This window comes from Prosopis cineraria, unplaced genomic scaffold, assembly GCF_029017545.1.
Source record: "Prosopis cineraria cultivar Desert tree isolate PC_DT_omini unplaced genomic scaffold, ASM2901754v1 PC129, whole genome shotgun sequence".
NCBI classification, from domain to species: Eukaryota; Viridiplantae; Streptophyta; class Magnoliopsida; order Fabales; family Fabaceae; genus Prosopis; species Prosopis cineraria.
In genome coordinates, this window is record NW_026555456.1 from 39,431 (window position 1) to 64,460 (window position 25,030).

The 25,030-nt window shown below is 31.0% G+C and overlaps 2 protein-coding genes across 2 annotated transcripts; one reads left to right on the top strand and one right to left on the bottom strand.

The window, feature by feature from the left end:
- Window positions 1-6,382: 6,382 nt before the first annotated feature.
- On the top strand, window positions 6,383-11,302 carry LOC129295507 (uncharacterized; the record flags this gene model as incomplete). The annotated part of the gene is made up of 8 exons (XM_054934036.1): window positions 6,383-6,511; window positions 7,462-7,530; window positions 8,064-8,093; window positions 8,793-8,825; window positions 9,389-9,459; window positions 9,802-9,883; window positions 10,673-10,765; window positions 10,891-11,302. Coding segments are annotated over 8 exons (543 nt in total), but the record flags the coding sequence as incomplete, so codon positions are not given.
- Window positions 11,303-14,016: 2,714 nt separating this feature from the next.
- LOC129295510 (abscisic acid 8'-hydroxylase CYP707A2-like) lies at window positions 14,017-18,141 on the bottom strand. The gene is made up of 7 exons (XM_054934038.1): window positions 17,940-18,141; window positions 17,529-17,844; window positions 17,055-17,447; window positions 15,675-15,849; window positions 14,928-15,034; window positions 14,721-14,839; window positions 14,017-14,383 (listed from the first exon to the last, which is right to left on the bottom strand). Exons 1-7 carry the CDS (start codon window positions 18,017-18,019, stop codon window positions 14,278-14,280), a joined length of 1,296 nt encoding a protein of 431 aa, XP_054790013.1. The 5' UTR covers window positions 18,020-18,141; the 3' UTR covers window positions 14,017-14,277.
- Window positions 18,142-25,030: the final 6,889 nt, after the last annotated feature.

Sequence of the window (25,030 nt, forward strand, 5' to 3'; positions counted from 1 at the left end):
AAATAGAAAAATAAATTAAATCTCATTAATGAATCAAGAGAAATTTTTATATTAATATTAACCTAAAGTCTTTTTTTTATATTAAAAAAAAGGAAGGCAAAAGAAAACACAAAGCAAAGTTAGGGAGGTCTAAAGTCCTACCAAGTAAGGGGCATGTTCAGTACAAAGAAATGAAGGCGAAGCAAAGAGAGGGAATGCTTCACAACTGCATCAGCCTCCTATTTAGCTTGATGAGTTATATCTCTTAGATTCACAACCTAACTACGATGCAATAACTCCCTGATCTCTAAGGTAATAGCTTCGATGGAATCATTATCGATAATGATATTTTTCTAACCTCTATCCCAAGTGTACTTCAATATTGTAGAACATGCCTACAATTCTACAGCAGGGGCATCCATATCTTGGAGTCAATACACAAAAGATCCCACTGTCATCCCTTTCTAATCCTTTAGGTTACCCCCATAACCAGTGGCATCTACCATCTCTGAATAAGCTCCATCTACAAACACTTTCAAAATCTCAGAACTATTCTAACACACCTCTTGAGATGTATTCTGCTCATGAGACAATTCTATTGAATTCTTGATCCTGTTTTTCGTATGCACTTAAGAATAGCCAATGTATGCACACTGATAGACTCATAAAGTCCCTCCTTATTTTGGAAAATATGGTCATTTCATCTTTGCTAGAGAAGCCAGCATACAGTAGTGAACCAAGAGTCCTTGCTCTCCCCTATCCACCCCACGTTCTTTGTAAGATTAAGCTTACACCAGTCTCACCTCTCTATAGTAAAGAAGCATCTCACATACTCAGGTTTCACATGTTTCTCCCTAAATTTACAAGCACCAGGACAATCTCTAAGAACGTGAAGAGCATCCTCATCATCCCTCATGGATTCTGAACACAATGCACTATCGGTCATGCATTTTTGGACTCTCTCTGTGTTTGTCAAGAGATGATTATCAAGCACCAAGCAGAGGAAATTCTTACACCACTGGGGAGCAACCAATTTTCACATTTTAGATCAGAGCGAGGTTTGAGAAGGGACTTCATTCTCAACTAACGATTATGACAATTTGACTATAAATTGACCATGTTTTTCATGCTTCCAACAAACAATTTCTGTACCATCTTGCCTTATACAATGTTCAACTCCAGAGTGTAAGAGATCTCAAGTTTTCTTAATACTGCTCCACAAGCGTGAACTAGGGTGTTTCTTTTCAATCTTTGGAATAGTATTTGAACCACACTTATATTTACTTCTAACCATTCTTGCCTAAAGATCCTCTTTATTTTTTATAAGTCCCCAACCAATCTTCATTAAAAAAGCCTAATTTTGAGATTGCATCTTTTGGATCCCCAGGCCCCTATTCCTTTTGTTAGTATAAACTCCATCTCAAGCCACAGCATGAATTCTCTTTTTCTGTTCAATAGAGCCCCAAAGGAAGTTACGAGTAATCTTCTCGACATCCTTACAAATAGAAATAGGCAACATCGCAATCTACATAAGCTACATCGAGATAGCAGAGAGAATTGAACCTAAAATCTATTAACCAATGAGAGTCAAATTTTTTTTTTTTAGAAAATGGGATTGCTCTTAAATCAATGCTCTCATGAAACTAAAATAAAAATATATAAAAATAAAAAATTAAATTAAATTCATTAAATACTCCCGTGAAAGTAGACTGAAAATACATAAAAAAAAGTTAATTAAATCTCATTAATGAATCAAGAGAAATTTTCATATTAATATTAATCTAAAATCTATTAATCAATGAGAGTTAATTCTTTTTGCCAATTAGATTGAAGCTACAAGATATATATATATATATATATATTGATTGGTGATAATATTGATGATAAGATAAAATGCCTTGAAAAGAAAAACCAAATATATAGGGAAATACAACAGACACGGATCATGAAAGGGAAAAACGAAGTCAATTAACGCTCCTGTCTAAGTTGTGAATTACAGTTCAGAATTTAAAATTGAAAATAGGCTAGGCCACAGTTGATTGAACTAATGGGAGAAGATAACTAAATTTTAATCAAGATAAAACGATCAATGACAAGGTTCAAAATTTGATCAATAGAATGTCATTTTATAAGATTTGTCAATATATATTGATGAATAATAAAAATATTGTTTTAAGAATAATAACTTATAGCTCGTAATATTCAAAAATTAAATAAAGATAATAAAGATTAAAAAAGGATTTTGGCTCAAAAAAAAAGGTTAAAAGAGGAAAAATAATGTTTTGGTCCTCACAGTTCACGTTGATTTTAAAGTAGGTCCCTTTCCTTATAATTTATTTGGACTCCGTCTCTACACTATGCATAAATTGCCAAGTTAATTCCTAACATTTTCAACTCACAGCAAAACCATCCCTGCGATGCTGACTCAAGGAAATGAGTTTTAGAAAACTTTCCAAGTGGCAAACAAATATGGGATGTGGCATTGAGATATCATAAATATCATCTATGAGTTGTCACAACTCGACAACCCTTCAATTTCTCTTTTGCAATAACATTCTTTCTTTTATTTTCTTTTTCAATAAAATTATCTTCTTTCTTTCTTTTCTTTTTCCTCCTGAGAATGTTCGTTTTCTGTAAAGATTTTTTTTTTAAGAAAAGATGGAAAAGGAAATTAAGGTTATATTTAATTTTAAGCTATCATGATTAATTTTTTTACCTTATTTTATCATTTATAAAACAATTTATAGAATCTAGATGGTAATTAATATATTTTTATATTGACAAAAAAATTAATATATTTTGAAAGAATTATATTGAAGTCTTACATAAAGAAATTAATTATTACATGATCCATTAACAACTAAACTAACTATCATTAAAAAATTTAATTACTATCCATTAACAATTTATTTTAATGAGTTTAGTACAATTGTCAATAAACATCATAACATTTAATTTTTGTGTGTGGGACTTGCTTGTAATTCTCTCATATTTTTATATAAAAACATGGAAAAATCGTAATAAAGTCCCATGTCAAATGTATAATGGTTGTGAGGTTGTTAGCAACTTAATTGCAAATAAAATTTTGAATGAATTGCTTAAAATATCCATAATTTACAAAATAAAAAACCACTTAGAAACTCCTTTTCTCTTTTCTTGCCTCTTTTTTTCGAATCTTCCTCCTCCTCCTCCTCTTCTGTCAGAAGCAGAGGTGCCTACTTTAATTTGTTTTGACACTTAAAGCATGAAGCAAGCAAGGGATTCACGAGAAAGGTACAATGGTTAATGCTATTTAGTTATATTTGATGGGATATTTGGGTGGACTAGTGTAAGCATGTATTTGATAAGGATGTACCTCAGGAATAAGTCCTGGAAAATTTCATCTTTTTTAGAGATTGCTCGGATTCAAATCTTATTAGGTTAGCCCCTTCTTTGTCCTCTGAGGCCAAACGCTCACGGGTAATTTTCTCGGATAGAAATAATGACTATCAATTGAAAGTAGATGGTTTTATTATCATGAATGTAGTAGCGATCATGGGGGATATATTAGCAATGCTCATGATAATTGGATTAAGGGGTTCAATGTGAAACTTATTAATGTACCAACTCTAGTTGCGAGCTCCTTGCAATTATCAATAGGTTGAATCTTTGATAGGCTGAAGGCATACATTTTGTGGACATTTTTTGTGACTGTATTGAGGCTATTTTATTCATGACCAAAGGATGTGAGGATTCTTACCCTTTTAAAAGATATTGTTATATAATAGGAATTAGTGTGTATCTATCCACAATATTAATAAAGAATCTAACACCTATGCTGACTTTTTAGCAAAATTATTTTTGTAGTTACCATATCAATAGAGAATCCAATACCTATGCTGACCTTTTAGCGAAAATTGTCTTCTAGTTTATATGTTAATTTTTGCATCTTTGATCATGGAGGCAGTTGATGAGAGAATCCTACTAGGTGCTACTTCTTTGATGTAATCTCTCTTTTTTAGATATTGTTTTCTTTTCAACCAAAAAAAAATTGTTTTGATTATTATGTGATTGGATTCTTGAAGCTATGTCAAAAAGATGAAGTAATGGAAGAAGGCCTCTTGGCTAGTTAGAAAAATCTCTAGCTTCTCTTTATTCTTCTAAGAGAATAGCAGGGTAAAAGTCCCATTTGAACTTTTCTCTTTCTCTTCCATGTTCTTGTCTCTCATGCTTTCTCTTGCAATCATTCTCTGCTTTTGTTGGTGTCAAAAGTGTTGGATATTATAAAATAATTATGAGTATTTGAAAAATAATTATTATAATTAATATTATTAAATACTATTAAATAAATTTATGTTGTAACATATATATTAAACCACATTATTATATGAAACTGTTTTTAATTGTGTTGTTAAATGTGTTTTATTGCCTAATCTTTGAGATGTTTGCCTATAGAAGGCAATGCTTGCCACATGTGTTGTGGGGAGCCTCTATGATGGGCTTTCTCTCCTCCCCTCTATTCCATTACTTCATCAACATTGATATTGCCTATGTTGTTTTAAAAATTTTCATTGTTCTATGTCCTTGCTCATTTTGCAGGAAGAGTTTATTTAATATTAAGAAGCTGCCATGTGATCAACCAGTATGATAGAATAACTCTTAAGAATAGTATTTTCAGGCATGACTTAGACCATGAGTTACCAGCTTTTGCTAACAAGAAGTTATGGTTTTCTTGAGTTCTAACGTTTCACCCTTGATGCTTATTAGTTCACCTTTGGTTTTTTCGCTTGTTCATTGATCCGAGCTTATGTTTCAGGTTTCTCTCTTGCTTCTGAATTTTCTTGAGAATTCATCTTTGCTTCCTAAGCTTGCAAATGTGGCTTCATTTTCCTTCTTTGGTTCTCACCTTCCCTTCCCCTATTCTACCTTAAATTTCTTCTCTCTCGCTCATGCATTTGTGTTTTTAATACCATGGCATGTTCCCAGTTGCTATTCTCTTCTTCTTTATGGCCTCTCTTGACTCAAGATTTTGTCTGACTGTTGACCCTGAACCTCTTATCTTTCAATATAATCAACCTTTTCGGGAAAAATGTGTGCTCACTATTTGTCTCGACTCTAAATTTTTTGGGAAGAGGAAATAAGTGCTATCCTGAACAATGTATGGTGGCTCAAAGGTTCTTTCTAAATCATGTGGTACAGGAAAAACATCTTCTTTATCAACTTCACTGATGACGATCACATGCATTTTGTTCATTGTCATGGTCCTTGGGCGGATGACAACTCTCTGCTCATCATCAAACCATAGACTCCTAATTTGATCATGCACAAGTTCAAACTAGACTGATGTCCAGTATGGGTAAAGCTTAGAACCATTAGTTCTTTCTCCTCTATGAGAAATTAAATACTTGCTTTGATTCTTTTCATAAGGCTATATTAACTACTTTACTAAAATTAAGAAAAGTAGATAGAATTAGCTCAATGCCCTAAAGAAATAACTTTTCAAAATTATCCTTTGATCAATAGAATCCGTTGTATGAGAGAGAAAGGGATGGAAAGAAAGAGATGATTGCATTTTTTTCAAGCCACAAGTGTTTAATTAAATTTGTGAGAGGTCTTGTTTTAAAGAGTAATGAATATTTTTATAAACAAGATCGGAGAAAGTCTTTGATGCCTAATTGGCTTCCCCCCTTGCTCGATTATTGTTGTTGTTTTAACAGTAGTTTTTTGCAACCCAATGGCATCAAACATGGTAGATTTATGTGAGAAGCCTTCCACATTAATTAACACCTCCTCAACTACATGGATTTGGGGACTCTTCACTTCTTTTCCTTTCATTTCCCCAATCTCCACAATTCAAACAATTTTTTAAATGATAAAATTAATGAATAATAGGGATTGGGGAAATGGAGGGGAAAAAGTGGAGAGACCCTCTCCCCAACTATATCTTTACTTTTGCAACTCAATGATTATTTTTTGCTATTTTTTCTTCTCATATACAATGTTTATCCTATTATATTGTGTATTTTTAAATTATAATTTTATTCAAAGTATAAAAAAAGATTCATCATTTCCTGATTTGGTCTTTTTTTTTTTTTGTGTGTGCAAAAATGTCGAGTTTGTGATGGCCCTTTAGGTTTCATGGATAAACGTACCATCTATAAACGGCCCAGTGTTACACGAATGACAGACAGCCCGACCCATGAGGCCCTAAATTTTGCCTCTCAATCCAGAATCAAAATAAAGCGACCTGCTTCTTCGTCTTCGCATTTCGCGCATCTGATCTGGTGAGAGGAGAGTGAACTTCTGCTAGTGCTTTGCTTCTTGCTTTTCATATTTAATCTGTTCTGGGTCTAAAATTGTTCTTTATAGTATTTTCTAGACTTCTAGTCGTTGATGCAAGAGTCTCTTCCGTCTCTGATTCTGAATTCATGGAGAAAGTTTCTGGGCCTGCTGCCATGCATCAGCCTCTGCTGGAATAGGATCCAGGTACTTTGATTTGAAGAAGTCCTTCAAGTTTGCTTTGCGTTCTTTGCTCACTGCCTGCCCAAAGGAGGTGTGTAATCCTGCTTTTTTTACTCCCTCTTTTTTTTTTTTAAATACGTCCATACTTCTATTCGATTCTCCACTTTCTATGAGAAATTGGAACTGTTGTTTTTAGCATTCCTTTGTTGCCACTAAAATTTACTGTGCAAATGTCTATTTTGAAGTTATTAAGAATATCGAATGGTCCCAATTGAAATGCAAACTACTTCGAATCTTTGCTTATGTTCTTAAAGAATAAAACGTGCACGAAACACCTTATTTTGGGCTTAGTCGGGCCCATACCGATGCTCTGTATGATTGTTGATAGTTGCGTGCACCGTCACCGTCACTCATATTTACACCTGATGTTCCAGTCTTGTAACTAACATATGGAGAAGTTGATGATGTGTCGAAGGTACTAGATGATATTGCGAACTGGAAGCTAGCCAAACAAAAATTGAAATCTTTTTTCTTAGTTACATAGTAGTTGAAAATTTGAACCATAAATGCCTGATGCAGCTCGTTGGCAAGTCATGTGCAAGGCTTAAACCATGATTTCTGGAGTTATGTCCACTCATATTTACAATAAAGATGATGTTTTGGCAAATTATAATGTTCATCGAATTGACTTAATCACTTGTTTTCTTTTCTTTTTCCTGTGCCTGTGGTATCACCCTAGTTTACTGTTTTATAATAGAAATCTAGGCCAGCATGGCCCATCTAAGGTTGTAACTAGGTTAGATTGTCATATGCTTTTGGAAGATCACACACACCTGACACCCCAATATTTTATGGTTTAAATGCTCAACTACAGTCTTCTACTACCGTTGATACTTTGCATTATGTTCAGACTTCAGAGGAAGTGGCGTGAGTTCGTGGCTTGTTACAAAACATTCTCACCCCCTCCGTTGCATAATTCATCAAGAATCAAAATGGTTATACACTGATACTATGAATTTACGCTGCTGTCTTTATTTATAGGAATTTGACAAAGCTTTTCTGAGATTCACAACTGCTGAAAAAGAATGGCTGCATCGCCTCTATCTTCAGGTATAATCTCTGGATATTAATATAGTTCACAGAAATATATCTCAGAATTGTGTTGGCATTTTTAATTGACTGCTTTGTTGTTTCTTCAGTTTCTCATTCATCTATTTTGAATATGGGCCGTCATTGTGCAGGATTGAATTAGTGCCATAGATATATACTCAGATAAAAATGTACATTGACTTCCTATCTCTGAGCAATCTTTGAAAGTTCAAGGTGCCACATTGTTGATAGGAAATAACCTGTTTATATTTGTCATCCACTTAATATTAAATAAATAGCTAAGGATATATTTTTTATCAGCAGGAAATTATATGCGGAAATTTTGTTCACGTGAGGCAGACATATTTTGTAATATGAAATTTAAGGTGTTGGAAGATATTCATTTTTAATATTTTTATTTTAACTTACCAAGAAAACTATATTTCTGGTTCTTCATTTGTTATGCAAATACCCTTAAATTCCCCTTTCCATATCTTAAAAAAAAAATGATATGTTTGGAGATGATAATCCTTTCATGTCTTCAAACATTTCAGGTCATCACTTCATTGCATGAAAATATAGAGGTATGTAGTGTTTGTTATGACTTCTGACTGTGGTCTTGGTTGGTCAATACCGTGCACAGTAATATTGAGTAGAATTTTGTGTTCCATGGCACTGCTAACAAAATTGAATGCTGAAGATGCAGTGTTCATTTAGTTTGTTCCTAAAGGAACTATGGATCCTGTTTGGCCAAGGCAAATTTTTCAGATGCAGCGGAAGGCGTTTGAAATCAAACTTCTTTTGATAGTGTTCTCTCTTAAGTTTAAAGACTGTAAAACATCTCTGAAATTAACAACAACAATTCATTTTGGAGATTGTACTGTACAGTTGTATGATTTAATTTTTTTTTAAATACTGAAATAATGACATTGGCTCTTATTTGAGGCATGTTATTTATTTATTTTTGTTGCTGTTAACAGAGAAATTTATTATGGAACAGCTCCTGTTAGTGTAATTATATACAAAATGAATTACTCATGATACTAGCCCACAACCTGACATTTGAAAGCCCGCTGTTATAAAATCAATTTATTAGCAACATTGTACTGCAGTTGCTGATAAAATAAATGTTAAAATTTTTAAGAACGCCATCTGTATAGTGTGCAGCGTGAAAAACAACTTGAGTGGCTTTTCCAAGAATTTTAGCCATTTATGACTGTTTATTTGTCATTTTTATCTGACAAAGATGAAATCTGAATGCTGTGTCAAATCAATTTGTACAGGCTGAGTATGAATCAATCTGTCATGAAACACAGGTATTACCTGGCTTTTGTATCTGTTGTACAAGTATTTTCTCTTCCTATCATTTATGTGCAATCTGTGTTGAAGTTTTGTAGCACTCACATAATAAAATAGGTTTTTCACATCAAAGCTATCATTCTTGGAAATTTTGTTGCATTTGCACATTCAAATAGTTTTATGAAAGTATAAGATGAAAATCTATGCCTTTAAATCAATGCCATCAATATATCAATCGTCAATAAATCAATATCAACATGAAATATAAAATTTATAGCTAGCTGCATTGCTCACAAGCTGTGAACAATGCAGTTCGTTCATTAAATTTCATGCAATGCATAAGAGGCCCCTGTTGTTTTATAGTAATTCCTGGTATATCTTGATGTGCGGAACACAGGTCAATTCATTGTTACAGAGTACTTTGGTTATTGTGGATGAAGTTGATATCAGTAGTGATGCTCATTTGTGATTGTTAGGCTCTGGACTGTTAAATCAAACACTCTCTCAGAATTACCGTTTGTATGCAGGCATGCATGCTCCCATATTCAATCTTAGTCTGTCATGTTTCTCCCTTTTGTAGGTGGGGGCCACTCTTGATGCTGTAGAGGAAATGGTGGAAGAACAAGAGCTGGATCCTTTGTTCTCAAATAAGTAGGTATTATCTGATTTGATCAGCAATACATGTGTCCATAGTTGAATCAAGATTGATTAGATCATGTTAAGTGGTTTTTCTAAAGTATTTAATTATCATTGTTAATATAAGATTGTCCTGTTTGAATGAATCAATATACTTCTCATTCTAGGAAACAGTAAGTGTAGCTTGAGAGAAAAGTGATTCAGACAACACTGAGGTTCTGTGTAGCTATTCTCTCAGCCTTTGTTTTTACTTTTTACTGTGGGTCTTCTGGCAATAAGTTCCTGCTTGTATTATTGATTGCCATCCCAATCTGTTGATTATTTGAACTCAGTAGAGGAGCTTTGGCACAATTGCAGGAGTAATGTAATGGATGTAGCTGAGGATCTGTCTAACGCAAAGAAGGACGAAATCCAACAGTTGATGCGTATGATACAATTGGTTAGTGTGCTGTGTGGCATTAATGAATCCTCTATTATTTCATCAAACCGTATGCTCAAATTGAATTAAAAATGAGCAGTTTCATGACCATTGGTGATTGGTTGAACTGAATGTTTCTGATTTTTTTATGTCAAAAATTTCATGATTTTTTCTCAGTTTTTTTACCTTCCAACTTTCCTAAATGGATAAAATGCTCACTTTGGGGTTCTTTTTTATTTTGTGTGGATCACTTTCTTGTTTCCTTTTGACACTGTTTTTGCCTTCTCCCTCGTTTCCAAAAGAGGTCTTTTTTGTTTTTGTTTTTGTTTTTTTTTGGGGGGGGGTGTTAAATTTGGAAGTGGGACAATCAAAGTCTCTCCTTCCTGCTGGCTGCTGGATGCTTGAAATGAAAGTTTCAGTTCATAATTGAGGTGATACTCTTTAATAGCACTGTATCGTGAGTCCAATGCTTAGTTATGCTTTCCACAATAAAAGGTTTTAGTCTTGGCAGCCTCAACTTGGTGGGTGTTATAAGGCAACCACGTATCAAAAGGCTCGCTTTATTCAAATCACCAAGTTAATAAAACACTATTATCGAAGCAGTGGTTTCTAGAGCTGAATGGAGTATATCTCGAACTTGGAACAAAGCGAACCAAGCTAGGTCACAAAAGTACAACTGGTCTTGAAGATTTTAGAACTGGCTTATGTCCTTGATTCTGGTTATGATGGCCACGGCAGACCCTTGAACGTGTCATTTACTTGTCTTTTGGCCTCATAATCCACTGCTCTAATCGCTGTTCTATTTGTCAGGGAGAGGAACATAATAGTAGGATTCGCACACAATTGCAGCTCCTTAGAGAAGGCAAGCAAGCGATGTCTGGTGCATCAGATGCTATTGAGAAGGTATGATTCGAGTTACATTGTTAGCCAAATAATTCCTCGAAATTTTATTTTCTATTAAGATTTTTTTTTTTTGGCTGACATATGGTGGTTCTTTTTCATTTTTTGCATATATGCTTAATTGGCAGTTCAGGAGCAGGAATTTAACTTATGGGGCCAACTGACGTGAAGGGATCTGCGGTACATAACCTCTAAGTTTACATTCTGTTATATTGACTGAAGTTCTCTTGGGGTATCATTGCCCTACGCATTTAAGGCAGTAACCTAGTATGGCAAATCTTAGCGGAGAGATCCCTTGTGAATAGTATCATTATTAAGGCCCAGTGATATAACTGGTTTCTATTGTATTGAAAAGCAAAGATCTTAACATTGCCGAGTATTGCCCTGTGTAAACATCAACGCGTGTGACAGTGACATTGGGTCTTTGTGGTGCCATGGGTTGATGGGCTTTTTTATTAATTGTGCCGAAGCGTATGATACGATGGGTTTCTAGCTCATCATTTGAAATGCAATTTCATGATCTGCTTTATTGCTTGCTTATATATTGACCCTCAGGGAAATGTGTTGAGTCTGACGCATGCCGAATATTGCCAACTTTGGCTCAGCATTGTTGATCAATACCTCAATCTGCATGTCATTCATCTTTAACAGAGATTGATTTTCGGTAAACCATGGTAGAATTGGCTTGGTTTGGTATTTTACTTTTAGAGAGATATTCCCTCTTTATCCTCTTCTTACAATTTTCATATTATCTATAATTATTACTCAAGGTTTTCATCTTCTTATGACTTTGTTCAAAATAAGTTACTCTAGTTTTCGTGTTATATGGAATTGGTTTAGAAACAAAAGGAATTGTTATGTATGGCTATTAATATAGGGCTTTTGGTTTCTTCAATCATCACTAGAGTGAGCAGAGAGATGGCGCAAAACACAGCATTCTCATTTCTCAGTACAAAGCAAAAAATCCGGCGGTGATTACATTTCAGAATGAAGATTCAGGACCACCTCTTCCGACCACTTTTCCTTCTTTATCTTCCTCATTCTCTTGTCACCACGTTAGCTTTTACGCCCCCATTGTTCATATGATAAGTATGTTCTCACACATGCTTCCCTTTAAAAAAATATCCAATCTGATGAGAGCCATTCATCTCCACAATTCATTATTATTACATTTCTTTAGAGAGCCAACTTTAGCCTTTAGTTTATGACGATTCATTGCACATCTTTCACCTTATCTTTCTCTTCTCTTTTGGGATACTGGAGGACAGGCACTTGAAGTCTCTCCTCGTTTCTTCCTCTCCACTTCCCCTCTAATTTCCATCTCAATTATTAGCTTGAAATTTCAGTGGTTCATATTTAATTTTTTCTAAAATAGTTTTTTTCTAAACTGCCCTGACCAAATTTTAACAGTTATTTATTTTTAAATAACTTATCATTTTCAACGATTTTATAAAACATTAAATATAAACTATTCAAATTATGATTTGATGATATAAGAAATGAAGAGAAAGTGGAGAGAATCCAAATCCTATTAAAAAGCATGCTTGGAGAGAAGGATCTATTGATCATGAAAAATATTTGTAATTGTTCATTGAAATTGTCTACTACACCTGTCATGTTACTCTCTAATCTCCTGCTATAAGGTATTTTAGCCACTTTATGTAAATTAAGTAGTAGTTAAGTCATTAATTTTATATAAAAAAAGAATAAACTTTCAATTTTACACTTATTTAAATAAAAAAATTTAAATTTCTCTTAAATTAACTTTCATTGTTAATGGATTTATATAAAAATATTATTAAAAAAATAAGTAATACTTTATTCAGATCTTAAATTAAAAATTCTTAACTTTTTTTAAGAAAATGTGGGAGTGTATTTTAGATGTTTTCACATTGCTGTCAAGTTCTAACTGTCATTTTCAAACAACCTGGCGCTTTGAGCTTATCGACTATTAACTTTTGTCAAATTTACTTTTTTTTTTTTATTAATTGATGTCTTTTCCTGTGTCATTTTCAAGTGGGCGCTAATTGTTAAGAAATTAGGAAAATTTCATTTGAGACCCTTAATCATATTTAATAAAAAAAATAAAGCTCTTTAAATTTTGAAAATTCACTTTAAATCAAAGGTTAAGTAAAATTAAAATGTAGAATGAAATTATCTCATTATCCCTCAACATTTCCTCTAATTTTTTATTAAAGTTATTCATTTCCTTATATGATATGATATTGTTCATTGGTCTATAAAAATTGTTTGTGCCATTATTAAATCTTGATTTTAGTTTAAATATTATAATCATGATAAAATGACTTGATCATTGACATAAAGTTGATCATTAACTTACAAATGTTATTTGTGCTATTACTTAATTTTAATTTTATTTCAAGTGCTTTAATCATAATAAAATAAGTTGTTCATTGATTTATATCAAGACTTACAAAAATTATTTGTGTCATTACTAAATAACTTTATATAAAAAAATGAACAAATTTTTATAAGTCAGTGAACAATTTGATGTAGAAAAATGAAAAACTTCAACGGAGAATTAGAGGGGATGGGAGATAATAAGATAATTTTACTCTATATTTTAATTTTACTTTAGTGTCCTTGGTCTAAAGAGAATTTCTAAAATTTAAGGGGCTTCTTTTTTATTAATAACCGTGGTCAAAAAATTTTAAATGAATTTTATAAAAAAAATATTTAAATGAATTTTTTCCTAAAACATTCCCGATCTGAATCAGCCTCTGTAATCAAAGTGTCTCGAAAAAAATATGATGAAAAGTATGGGCTACAATCAACATCAACCGAAAAATTTAAGAGAAACTTGGAACTAAGGACCTATCAATAAATATGTTTAGAAAAAAATTTATTGGACAGTTAATTTGACATGTGCAGTGGATAATTTCAATGAACAATTGAATATTTTTAATCTGCAGTTTAATAGTATTGTTACAAAATTGGGTGTCAGAACATGTAATAATAGTAATTTGGTGACATCACTGTCATCCTCTTCAATTCTTAATTGTAAAATTCCTGTAAACGTTATCGATTTAGGATTACATGATTGATAATCTCATACACCAAAGCGGTTGAGAGTTTACTTAGTAACCTTAGCGTACGGAACAGCTATAATTTAAAAAGGTTTATCATACTCTCACTATCTTAATAGAAATTAATATCTACTATTAGCAAATGATATTTCATGCATCTCACTAAAAAACTTGCGTAGATTTTGAAGGGTGGGATGAACAGTGAAAATATGTGATAATTGTTACTTAGTTTTTCATTCCATTAATTTTTTCAATTAAACAATGCAAACATTTTACAAATTGAATACTCTGAAATCTGAAATTTTCAGGCTTCATGAATACTATTCTGCTATATACAGTTGCCTTTGGTGGTGGTGTTGAACTGTTGATGATTCATCTTCACCATCTGGAACCAATTTGGGAGATAATTATTTGAGGCCGTTGATTTATATATATATATATATATATATATAGAAATTTGAAATAATCTTAGTGGGGAATCTGCTTCTTGGGAAACAATCTGATGGGCAAGCCATCGTCGGGGAGTGCAAATGGCCCATATTGAATCCCATTTTGTGCTCCCTCCAGGGACCACCTGCATAATATATATATATATATATATATATGCCCACACTTTAATCACTCTCAAATATTTAAACACATGCATGAATATAAAAGAAACATTGCATTTATATTATTGTAAAAATTGAGATATTAAAAATTGAATCAATTATTAAACCAATTAAGGCACTGGTTTGATAATCGATGATCAAAATTATAGTTGAATCAATTATAAATAAAATATTTTATTAAACTAATCAAAATATTATTTTATCTGTTTAATTACCTGTTTAACTAATTGGATTAATCCAGATTTCCATTATATGATAAAAATGAGCATTGATTGTGACAATTAGGGGAAGTTGAGGAACCTGTAATTGGCGACTAGGTGGTGGAGAAGCACCAAGATCTCCAACTTAGCAAGTTCATTCCCTGGACATGCATGGGTCCCATTCCCAAATGGCAGATAAGTATCGGGCTTTGGAGAAACCTATTGTACCAAAAAAGAATGGAATCGAGATTCTAGTAAAAGTATATGCAGTTGCAACAAAAATAAAAGCCATATCGTTGTTAATTACTTCAAATCTAGAAGGATCAAACTTGTCTGGCTCATTGAAGTTGTCTGCACTGTGGTGTATGTTTCTGAAGAGGGGCAAAACTTTCCACCCTCTTGGGATCAAGAATCCTGACCAAATCAATTTCATATACATTCAATTTTTATCTGAAAGGAAATTGAAGTAATCACCTAAAACAAAAAAGAAGAGAGCAAATGGAAAAGCATGATGGAAGAGCATCACCTCTTAATTCAAAAGTTCAAATCCCAGAGTTGATGCATTCTTTTTTTTTTTAAATGTTTCTTTATTATATTTTTTAATTTTACTTATAAGTTATTTTAACATATTATATCAAAATTTAAAAAAATCTTAAAACTCATTAACTTTGTTTAAAAAATTTAAGAAGTTTTCAATGTTATTTCTATTTAATATATATACTTTAATATCATATTTTCTTTCTCCTACATCTCATGGAAAGTAAAATGAATAATTTATTTATGATGAAAATTTAATAATGTAACTTATAAATAGAACAAAAAAAAAATTTCTTCCACCCTATAAATAAGACAAGATGGAGTATATTAATAATTAAACTTACCTTTATGTAATGAGACTTTTTATATTGATTCAAGAACATTTGTAACCCCTGAAGAATGGGGCACGATGTTATTGCAGCATTAGGCCACTGGCTATACATTCAAATTTTTATATTGGTTTTTAGTTGAGAGAACATAGAAAATATATTATGTCAGGCTTTCAAATAATACTAACCTTGGTATTGAACATCTTGGACAGCTTCTCTGAAAGTAAAGGACAAAATGGTGGCAATTCTAAGAGTCTCCTGAATGACCCTTGAAGTTAAGGCCATGTTCTTGACATCTTCCCAATTCAGAGCCTTCCCTTCTCCACTTTCTTCCTTCTTCTTCATTATCCTCCGTTGCTCCTCCTGTAGTACAATCTCGGACTCATTATTCAGCTGATTTCAAATATTATATTTTAATTTATTGACTTGATTGTAATAAAAGCTTCATGTAATACCACAAATAAATCGACTAATATAAAACAATTATGGATTAATTTTCTAATTTTAATAAAAAAGAGTGATTATATATATAATAATTAATTATGATTAACTTTTTTGCCCGTTTAGATTTTGACTTTTGATTGTTTAGCCAAATTTTAATCAATTAATTTTGCTGTCTTGCGTTGCATGGGATAAATGAAGTTCCCAATCTATGTTAGCTTTGATATATATATATATATATATATTCACTGAGATCCTCACAACAGATTTTTAAAGATTCTTTTAATAATAATAATAATAATAATAATAATAATAATAATAAATACTTTTTAAAATTTAAAAATATAAAATTGGAATATCCAAATCCCTTGGTACTCCTAGCCAAGCCAACTATAATTAAAGAAAAAACTATAATTAAATAAAAATTAATATTTTATCCCTATAATCATGATTTAATTATAACTTAATTCCTAATTTTATGTCAGTGCTACCGCTATAGCTTTCATTTAGAAAAAAGTGAGTCTCTGAATTTTAACACAACTCTCAATTTCTATAGTTTTAATCATTTAAAATTTTACAAATAATTGCAATCTTTACTCCCTCCATTCAAAAATATAATTTAAGAAGTTAAATGTTAAAAAATGTAAGACATTGTTAGTCTTTTGAGGTGTAATCATTGTCTTTTTTTGTAAGTGTCCTTATTAATGAATGACTTTATATTTATTATAGAGAGTTTAATAGAGATAAATATAAAAAGATAAGGTTAGTTTGAAAGTAGATAACTATCTTATTGAGGGATGAGGTTTGATTAAAATATCTTACATTTTTTAACAAAAAAATATAATTTTATTTTTTAAATTACAGAGACCAACATTTTGAATTATTAAAACCGTAAAGATTAAGTTGTACTAAGTTAAAATTTAAAAATTAAATTTTAATTGGATTAAAATTACAGGATTGAGTTGCAATAATCAAAACTCAGGGACTGCATTTAAATTAGCTCAAAACTATACGGGCCGAACAACAAATTAATAAAGCTGAAGCAAAGAGCGTAAAACAAAACAGATTCGAACTTTCGAATATTCCATGTTCAGACAGTATCATGAATTACTGCAAGAGATACTTACAGTCACTGCTCGTAGAACCGAGGGATTCTCAGCGAGGTACTTGACTATCCACGTAAGCACACTCGCCGTCGTGTCCCGAGCTGCGAAAATGACGCCGATAACGTTATCTGCAATCTGCTCGTCAGTGAGCCCTGCTTTCTCCTCCATCAACCACCCCAACAAGTCTTTCTTCTCTTCCGTCTTCTTCTCCCTCTTCCTATTCGCCATAATTCGACTCAGTGTCTCACCCAGCTCCTTCCTCGCTTTCATTGCCTTGTGAAACAGAGTGCCCGGCAGATTCACCGGCATCGAGTTGTACGCTTTCTCCAGAATGTAGTAACACCGTTTAAGATCCTCCCCGTACCCTCCCTCCTCTTTTCCCAAGATGGAAAGCAGAGCCACATTGAAGGTGAACTAAAACAAATAATAAAAATACCGTCAGTGAAACAGAGGATTTGCCTTTAGCTTGCTCTGTTTTGCGTTGGCGTGACTTACAGTCTTCATTTCTAGGAAGGTGGTGATCTCTCGGTTTTCCCAGGAACGGAGGCAAGCTATGGCGATGGTCTCGATGTTGGGGACGATGTGTTTAATAGTTTCAGGCATGAAGGTACGAAGAACGAGTCTTCTGAGCTTAGAATGGTACTCTCCTTGGTGAAACATGAGAGCGTGCTTGCCCAGAATCCTCTCTTTACTTGCAGGGAAAGTTGGCTTAAAGAGATCAGCTTTGTTGAGCACGAATTTCACAGCTTCGGGGCTTGAAATCATGATGCAAGGATAACCCAGAATGTGGGACTTGAAAATAGAGCCGTACCTGTGAAGGGAAGAAAAGAAGTAAAACAGAGCAAGCCATGATGAGAATTAGTGAATGAGTTTCAGAATCAGAAGAAGATAACAAGTAATAAGAACCTGCTGATTTTGGAGGCGAAGAAGAGGTTGGGATCTTGAGAGTAAAGTTGAAAGGTTTCGCCGATGTAAGGCCAACCCATAGTACCTGGAGGGAGAGGCAAAGTGGGGAGGTTGAAGGAGAAGGATTTGCAGAGAAAGAAGAAGAAGAAGAAGAAGAAGAAAAGAACAGAGAGAGCGAAGAAGGAGAAGAAGAAGGAGATGACATCCATGGTAGGGTGAGTGAGAAAAGGTGTTGAAGAACGAGGTATTTATAGGGGCGGGGGTGGGGGGAGAGCAAGTGGAGTTTCCATTTTAGATCCCCGTCCACACACGGAATCAATTTTGATTTTATGTAAGTAAGACGGGAAGATGAGAAGAGGACGACGACGACGACGGGGAAGAAGAGATAGCACGTGTCACGACTCAAGAAGGAGAGATTGGGTTGACCGTACGAGTATGCCGTTTGGCTTCGGAGCATCAATTTGGTGATGAAATATGTAAAATTTTTAACATATTTTTTTCGCTTGTTTTTGGTATTATTAATTTTTTTTATTTTCATTACTTAGTATTAAAATCCTATATTTTAATATTTTACATATACATGGGTAGTAGTTGATATAATGTTATGAAAATTGAATCAAGATATTGATTTATCATTCAATGATCTGATCATGATTCAATCAGTCATGACTAAATTATTATATTTTAAATATTATATTATTAAAATAGAAAGAAATACTTATATATAATAACAAAAATTATTGATGAAATTTCAAACAAAATAATATACAATAAAAAATAATATCCATCAATATTAAATTATTTTCTTCCAAAATATATACTTAGTTGATAATTTCTAATTCATAAATTTAAAATATATACATATATACATAACTCATACATTTTTTTTTATATTTCTTCATTTCATAATGCTTATTGGATATAAATATGTATAAATTATATTTCAAAAATATAAATTAAAAATTAAAAATAAAAATAAGATAAAAACTAATATGTTCGATTCAATCAATTTTCTCTCCAAGTTTGAGTGGTAGTTAACTAAAAAATGATCTCAAAAGTTATGTAAAATAACCAAAAAAATTTTTTGTCTGTTTTCTATAATCTTGGACCCTTGTCTATAATTTTTGAACCCTTTGCTGTAATTTTAGATAAGATCGCACTGTTTTTAAACGTTGAAGAAAAATATTACACAAAAGACAAGTTGTGGGTCCCAAATGCTTTTGGATATGTAGTGTAGGAACCAATTTTCTCATTTATCCTAAGTTAAATATTGAATAAACATTAGCTTGATAATTTTATAAACAGTAATGGTATTTAGAAAGTGTAAAATAAAATTATACATGCACTTTAAATAATTGTGAAAATGCATGAAAGCATAAACAATTATATGTTTTAGTATTAATGAGCATCCTATATTCTAAATTATTATGTAAATAGAATTATAGACTTTTAATTTTTAAAATATGTAAAAACTTTTCTCAACTTTTATATTTCAAGTGTCTAAAACTCTGTCGTTAAATTGAAAAAAATGACTATTATCTTTAAAATCAGGATGAGTATCATATCAATGGGTGACTAAACCCCACAACTAAAAAAATAATGACTGTTTTCTTTAATTTAACATTGAGGTTTCAGGTGTTTGAAATTTAAAAATTAAAATTTTTTTTGCATATTTGAAGAGTTCAAAGTCTATGATGCTATACACACAATAATTTAGAGTTTAAGATCTTCATTAATCCTTTTTTTTATTCAAATAGGGATGTTTTTAGTTTTTTTTTTTTTTACCAAAACATTGTAACTCTTCTCAAATTTAAGTCAATTGTATATAACTTCTTTTATTTTTGAAAGTTTAAATCCAACCCTTCATTTTTTTAAGCTTCGCCATAATTTTTTTATCATTAAAATGACAGTTGAATATAACAAAATTTATGTCACATCAGCTTAATTAAGATTACTTGACAAATGACATGAAATTGTTGGTGTTATATTAATTAATTTTACTGTACTTACTTAAAACACAACTTTAATGGAAGGGTAATTTTGTCATCAAGTATTAGCGTCTCCGCCTTGCAGCTTGTAGCATGTTCAGATGTCCTCTCAATTCTATTCTGCAATATGATGTCTACTCTTGCTTCTGAAATGCCATTTAAGTTAACTTGCTTTTATTTTTGGAACGAAAAGTTAACTTGCTTTTAAATTTCATGGATCTGCGTGACATTTCCATCGTCTTGAAATCAGTTTACGGTATTTTTTTTTTCCTCTATGAAATTTTTGCTTTACATGCTTACATTCTACCCGATCCCAGTTATGTTTTGAGTTTAAATAAATTAAAGAAATACAAAAACTTTCGTTTCATTCGCCAAATAATCTTAATTAGGTTAATGTGTCATAAATTCCATTTAATTTAATTGATATTTTAACATTAGGGGGTTAATGTTCAAAATTTGAAAACGGTAGTGTGGAATTTAAAGTTCTAAAAAGGAAGAGAGCTAAGGTTTGTTTGGTTTCTCTATTCAAAAAATAATTTTTAACAAAAAATTTAAAAAATTGTTTAGATGAGTATTTTGAATATAATTATTTACAAAACTATTAAAAAAAAAAATAGAAAAATCTTAAATCTGTTTTTATTTTATTTTTTATGTTTAAAATACATTACATTTAATTATTGAAAACTATAATCCTTAACCAATAGTTATCACAAGCTATTACAATTAATTGCAGATAACTATTACTATCAACCAACTTTTCAATTCTAAAATTGTTTTTAAATCAACACATATAAGCAATTATTTTTCATTTTGAAGAAATAATTTAAAAAACGGTATTGTAAAACAGTTTTAAAATAAAAGAGAGAATAAAAACCAAACAGCTCTTGCGTGTCTCTCTGTACGGAGAGAACGGCAATTGTAATTTTCTGACAAGAACAAAGAGGATGTGCTGGATTATTTTGGGAGAATATTAATTAAGGATTTTTTTAAAAAATTAATATCAAATAATGACTTGGATGGATATAATACTCATTACAATTTAAAATTCATTTATTAATTATTAATATTTATCCCTATTTGATATTAAGAGTTTTTAAATGATATTCTCCTGATTACATTTTTTATTTATTTTTTCACATCCTGTAAGGCGAATCGTTCTCATATGCTATAATGCAAGTACAGCCTTCCCTGATAGACTTATGATGAAAAGGCAGATAGCAGATAGGTTTTTGACCCATGAAATTTCAATAAATTCAAGATCCGCAAAGATTAGAGCTTAGACAACCATTTAAAAAATGTCCCATTTTTTCGGTCTTTTAGAATGCCACGTATTTGTAACCACGAGAGAGGGGGAAGGGGACAATGCATGACCTCACGATGCAATCGCCACCAAATAAAGGTGTCTGCATCTACTAAGTTCAACAATGCATTTACTGTAGTTCTCCATTATGAAGTCATATTTTTGAAATTATTTTACTGAAAATCCGTTCACCATAAATATTAAAAAAATTCAAAATTCATGATATGTCACTGTAAGGCAAGAGCAATCATTTGATATTAAATTCATAACTAAATGATAATATTGTCTCTTATTGTAAGGGAAAAAAAAAAACTATCCGTTGGCTCAACTATAATACAAACACATCTTCTTTAAACAAGTTGTCCAAATCGTTAGTCAAACAACGAAGCTCCCAATTCAAAAACAATAACAAGAGTGACCACCTCGTCTCTATGCTTTTATCATTTCTCTTCTATTTCAATCTAGAATAGAGGATTATGAGAAAGATGAAAAAAACAAGAATAAATGAACTAAAATTTCATTAGACCATAGACAAATTTTGTTTATTCCCCTACTAAATTTTGTTCAATGTTCATTTCTTTGGAATGGAATTGTTGCATTATATAAAACATATCACAATTGGAAGCTAATAAGAGATCCACAATTAGAGGTTGCATTTTTTTCAAGTTACTGTTATAACGAATAAGTACAACAGGAGAATTAATAATTGACATAAAGTGACAAACAAGTCATTTAAATATAAAACCAACACTCATACTACTAGAATTGATACACACTAGTGTGAACAATTAAGGAGAAAAGAGGAGACTTACTGATATCTAAGAACCATCAGGGTAGGAATCACTCACATTGGTATTAAAACAACATACCATTGGGGCAGAGGTTGATGAAGACTGGGAAGCCACCAATATGATAAAAACTTTAGGGTATGATGACATACTGGTGTGATAGGTGTGTTTTCTTCGTCTTGAATTGGTTGTAGTTGTTTGCACATTACCCATGGTTCTTCTTTCGTCAAATGATTCTTGGGCAGAAACTCTGACAATGAAGGTATCGTTGATTTTTAGATACCCTAGTTCAAGTCCTGAAGAAATTCGGATCTCTATTTATACTTTTTTGTATTTTAAGATTTGTAAAAATGATGAATAAATCTCACTTGTAATTAATTATATATTAAAGTTTATCATTTAGTTCAAGTTATGGAGAGATTCGTTTCAATCGACGGAGGTGTCACTAATCTTCAAACACCTCATGTCTTCAAGGGATTCATCTCTGATGACGAAGGTGTTTGTAATCTCTAATGTCATTATATAAGTTGTCCATCTTCTAGATTGTCGTTCATCTACATCCATCTTTTTTCATTCAGGATAATATTGTAATTTTTTATAAAATTTAATATTAAATCAGTAGCTTTGACTTTTAGTGACATAAAAAATTCATGGATAAATTTGATCAAGGGGTGCTCGGTGGATTTTTTTTCATATTTTTTTAATACATTTTGTATTATAAAATGTCAAATCACTAAAATTTTTTTATAAAATTAGATGGAGGGAGCGGTTACTAAATTATATCTATATCCTCTTATTAAATATTTAAATAATCTCTTTGACATAGGAGTAAGAAAACAAACAAGGAAAGTTATTTTTTAAATTGTTGCCCCTTCCATTCTCAAACTTTCATCATTTAAAATTATAACATATAAATGAGATTGGAGTTGATAAATGAAATTTTTCAAGGAGGGATTTTTTCCTCCTTTGAAATGCGAGGTAATTTCATTTTTTTGAAGGGTAAACATTATGTTTTAATTTTTTTTTTAATGGCCTCGTGGGGGTAATTGTCCCCATAGACTATAATGTAGGTATGTCAGACTAGTGTTGGAAAGGGTAGTTGATTACTAACAGATAGTCGGATACTCACTACGTATTTATTTGTTAAGAAAATATTTTTTATAATTATAAATAATAAAATTACGAAGAATAATTTAAAAATTTATAATAAATATTTATTAAAATTTAATTTTGTTTATATAAAATTAAAAGTAATAATTTTTTTATAAATAAAAATGAAAGAAGTAATTCCTCTATTTAAAAAATAAAATATTTTTAATTAAATTTTAATTTATAATAAAGTAGTTATTTGAATACTTATTTTTAAACTAACATCATCTTTTTATTTTTATCCATTAAATAGGCAATTTACTTTAAAATAAATATAAAATAATTTATTTATTAGGGATACTTTGAAAAATATAATAATTATATATTAAAATATTAAAAATATTTTATATTTTTTAAAATTTAATTTATCTAAAAAAAAGATATTTTTTAAATGAAGGGAGTAAATTTTATATTGATTTGAGACGCACAAACATTATTTACAACCATTTAAAAAATGTATGATTTCTTCTCTCTTTTATAATGCCATGTATTTGCAATCACCAAGCCAAAATAAATAAATAAATAAATAAAATTCAAGACTTTATAATGTAATACCTAACAAGCAGCAAACAAAAGTGTCTGCATCTACTGTAGTTCTACAGCGTATTCCCTTGCTTTATGATAGCAAGGTCATTGAGGAAACCAGTGTGGAGGCTAAATTTAAATAAAAATTATTATACATATATATATGTCAATAATTTATTTTTAAATTTTAGAATAAAAATTTTATTAAATATTTTTATAATTTAAAAAATCTTAACATAAGAATTATATAAAGTAAAAAGTATATGTATCATAAAAAATTCTTTTTGGATAATTTGAATAACTTTTAGAAAACATCAATGTTTAAAGAGAAGTATTTTGATCAAATATATATAATTTAACAATCAACTAATATTTAGATAGATAAAAACAAAATTTTATAAATAGTTGAGAAGTTTGTATTTTATAACATTCATTCTCTAAAATTTTTTTATACGTTTTTAAAATAGAAGAGATGCATATACAATTAAAACAAAATAGAGAAAATGGTAGTGTATTTTACTCATAAATATTAAGTTATATTTTTTTGTCAATGAAAAGGTAATATTAATCATGCATCAATAATAAAAATATTCTTGTATATAAACAAATATAGTGTACAATTTATTTCTATCTAATATACAAATAAAAAATATAATTATACGTGTGTACATTTTATTCGTATGAGGTGGGGATAAAGAGTAGAACTTTTTAAAAAAACAAAAAACAAAAGGAGGGGCCCACCTAACCCAATCCATGCTGCAAATACACGTGGCTGTCGTTGTGGGGCTTTCCTCCCTCAAGCTGTACTACGTGGGTTCACCCCTGATCAAGGCAATGTATTATAACAGTATAAAAATAAATAAAGAAAGTTATTTTTTTTAATTAATTATTATTCCTTCCATTTTCAAGCTCTCATTATTTAATATTAAATGGTATATGGATAAGGTTTGAGTTAAATAAATTTTGTTGAAAGATAAATGAAAATTTTTAAGGGAGAAAATGAACTTTTCCTCACAGGGGAGGGGCAATTGAAATTCTCTAAAAAAGGTAAAAGAATATTTAAAAATTATATTTAATTTTTTCTTGCTTTGTGGGGGACAATTATCCCTATAAGCTATGACATAGGTACGTCCCTAATAGACTAACGTTGGAAAGGCAAATAGGTTACTAACTAACAAGATTTTGATATAGATTTGAGGACCACAAACATTAGCTGCAACCGTTTAAAAAATGTGCGATTTTTTCTATCCTTCTCAATGCCCACACATTTGCAACCACAAGGCACAAAAAAAGCAATGCAAGACCTGACAATGTAATAACTACCAAATCGAAGCGTCTACA

Bases quoted from the DNA above. Each gene is read 5' to 3' on its own strand.
- LOC129295510 (XM_054934038.1), bottom strand. From the start codon at position 18,019: ATGGGTTGGCCTTACATCGGCGAAACCTTTCAACTTTACTCTCAAGAT. The intron at 15,035-15,674 runs GTTAGTATTATT...TGATTTGGTCAG, and splicing joins CCAAGATGTTCAATACCAAG to GATTCTTGATCCCAAGAGGG. The intron at 14,840-14,927 runs GTAATTAACAAC...TTGGTACAATAG, and splicing joins TTGATCCTTCTAGATTTGAA to GTTTCTCCAAAGCCCGATAC.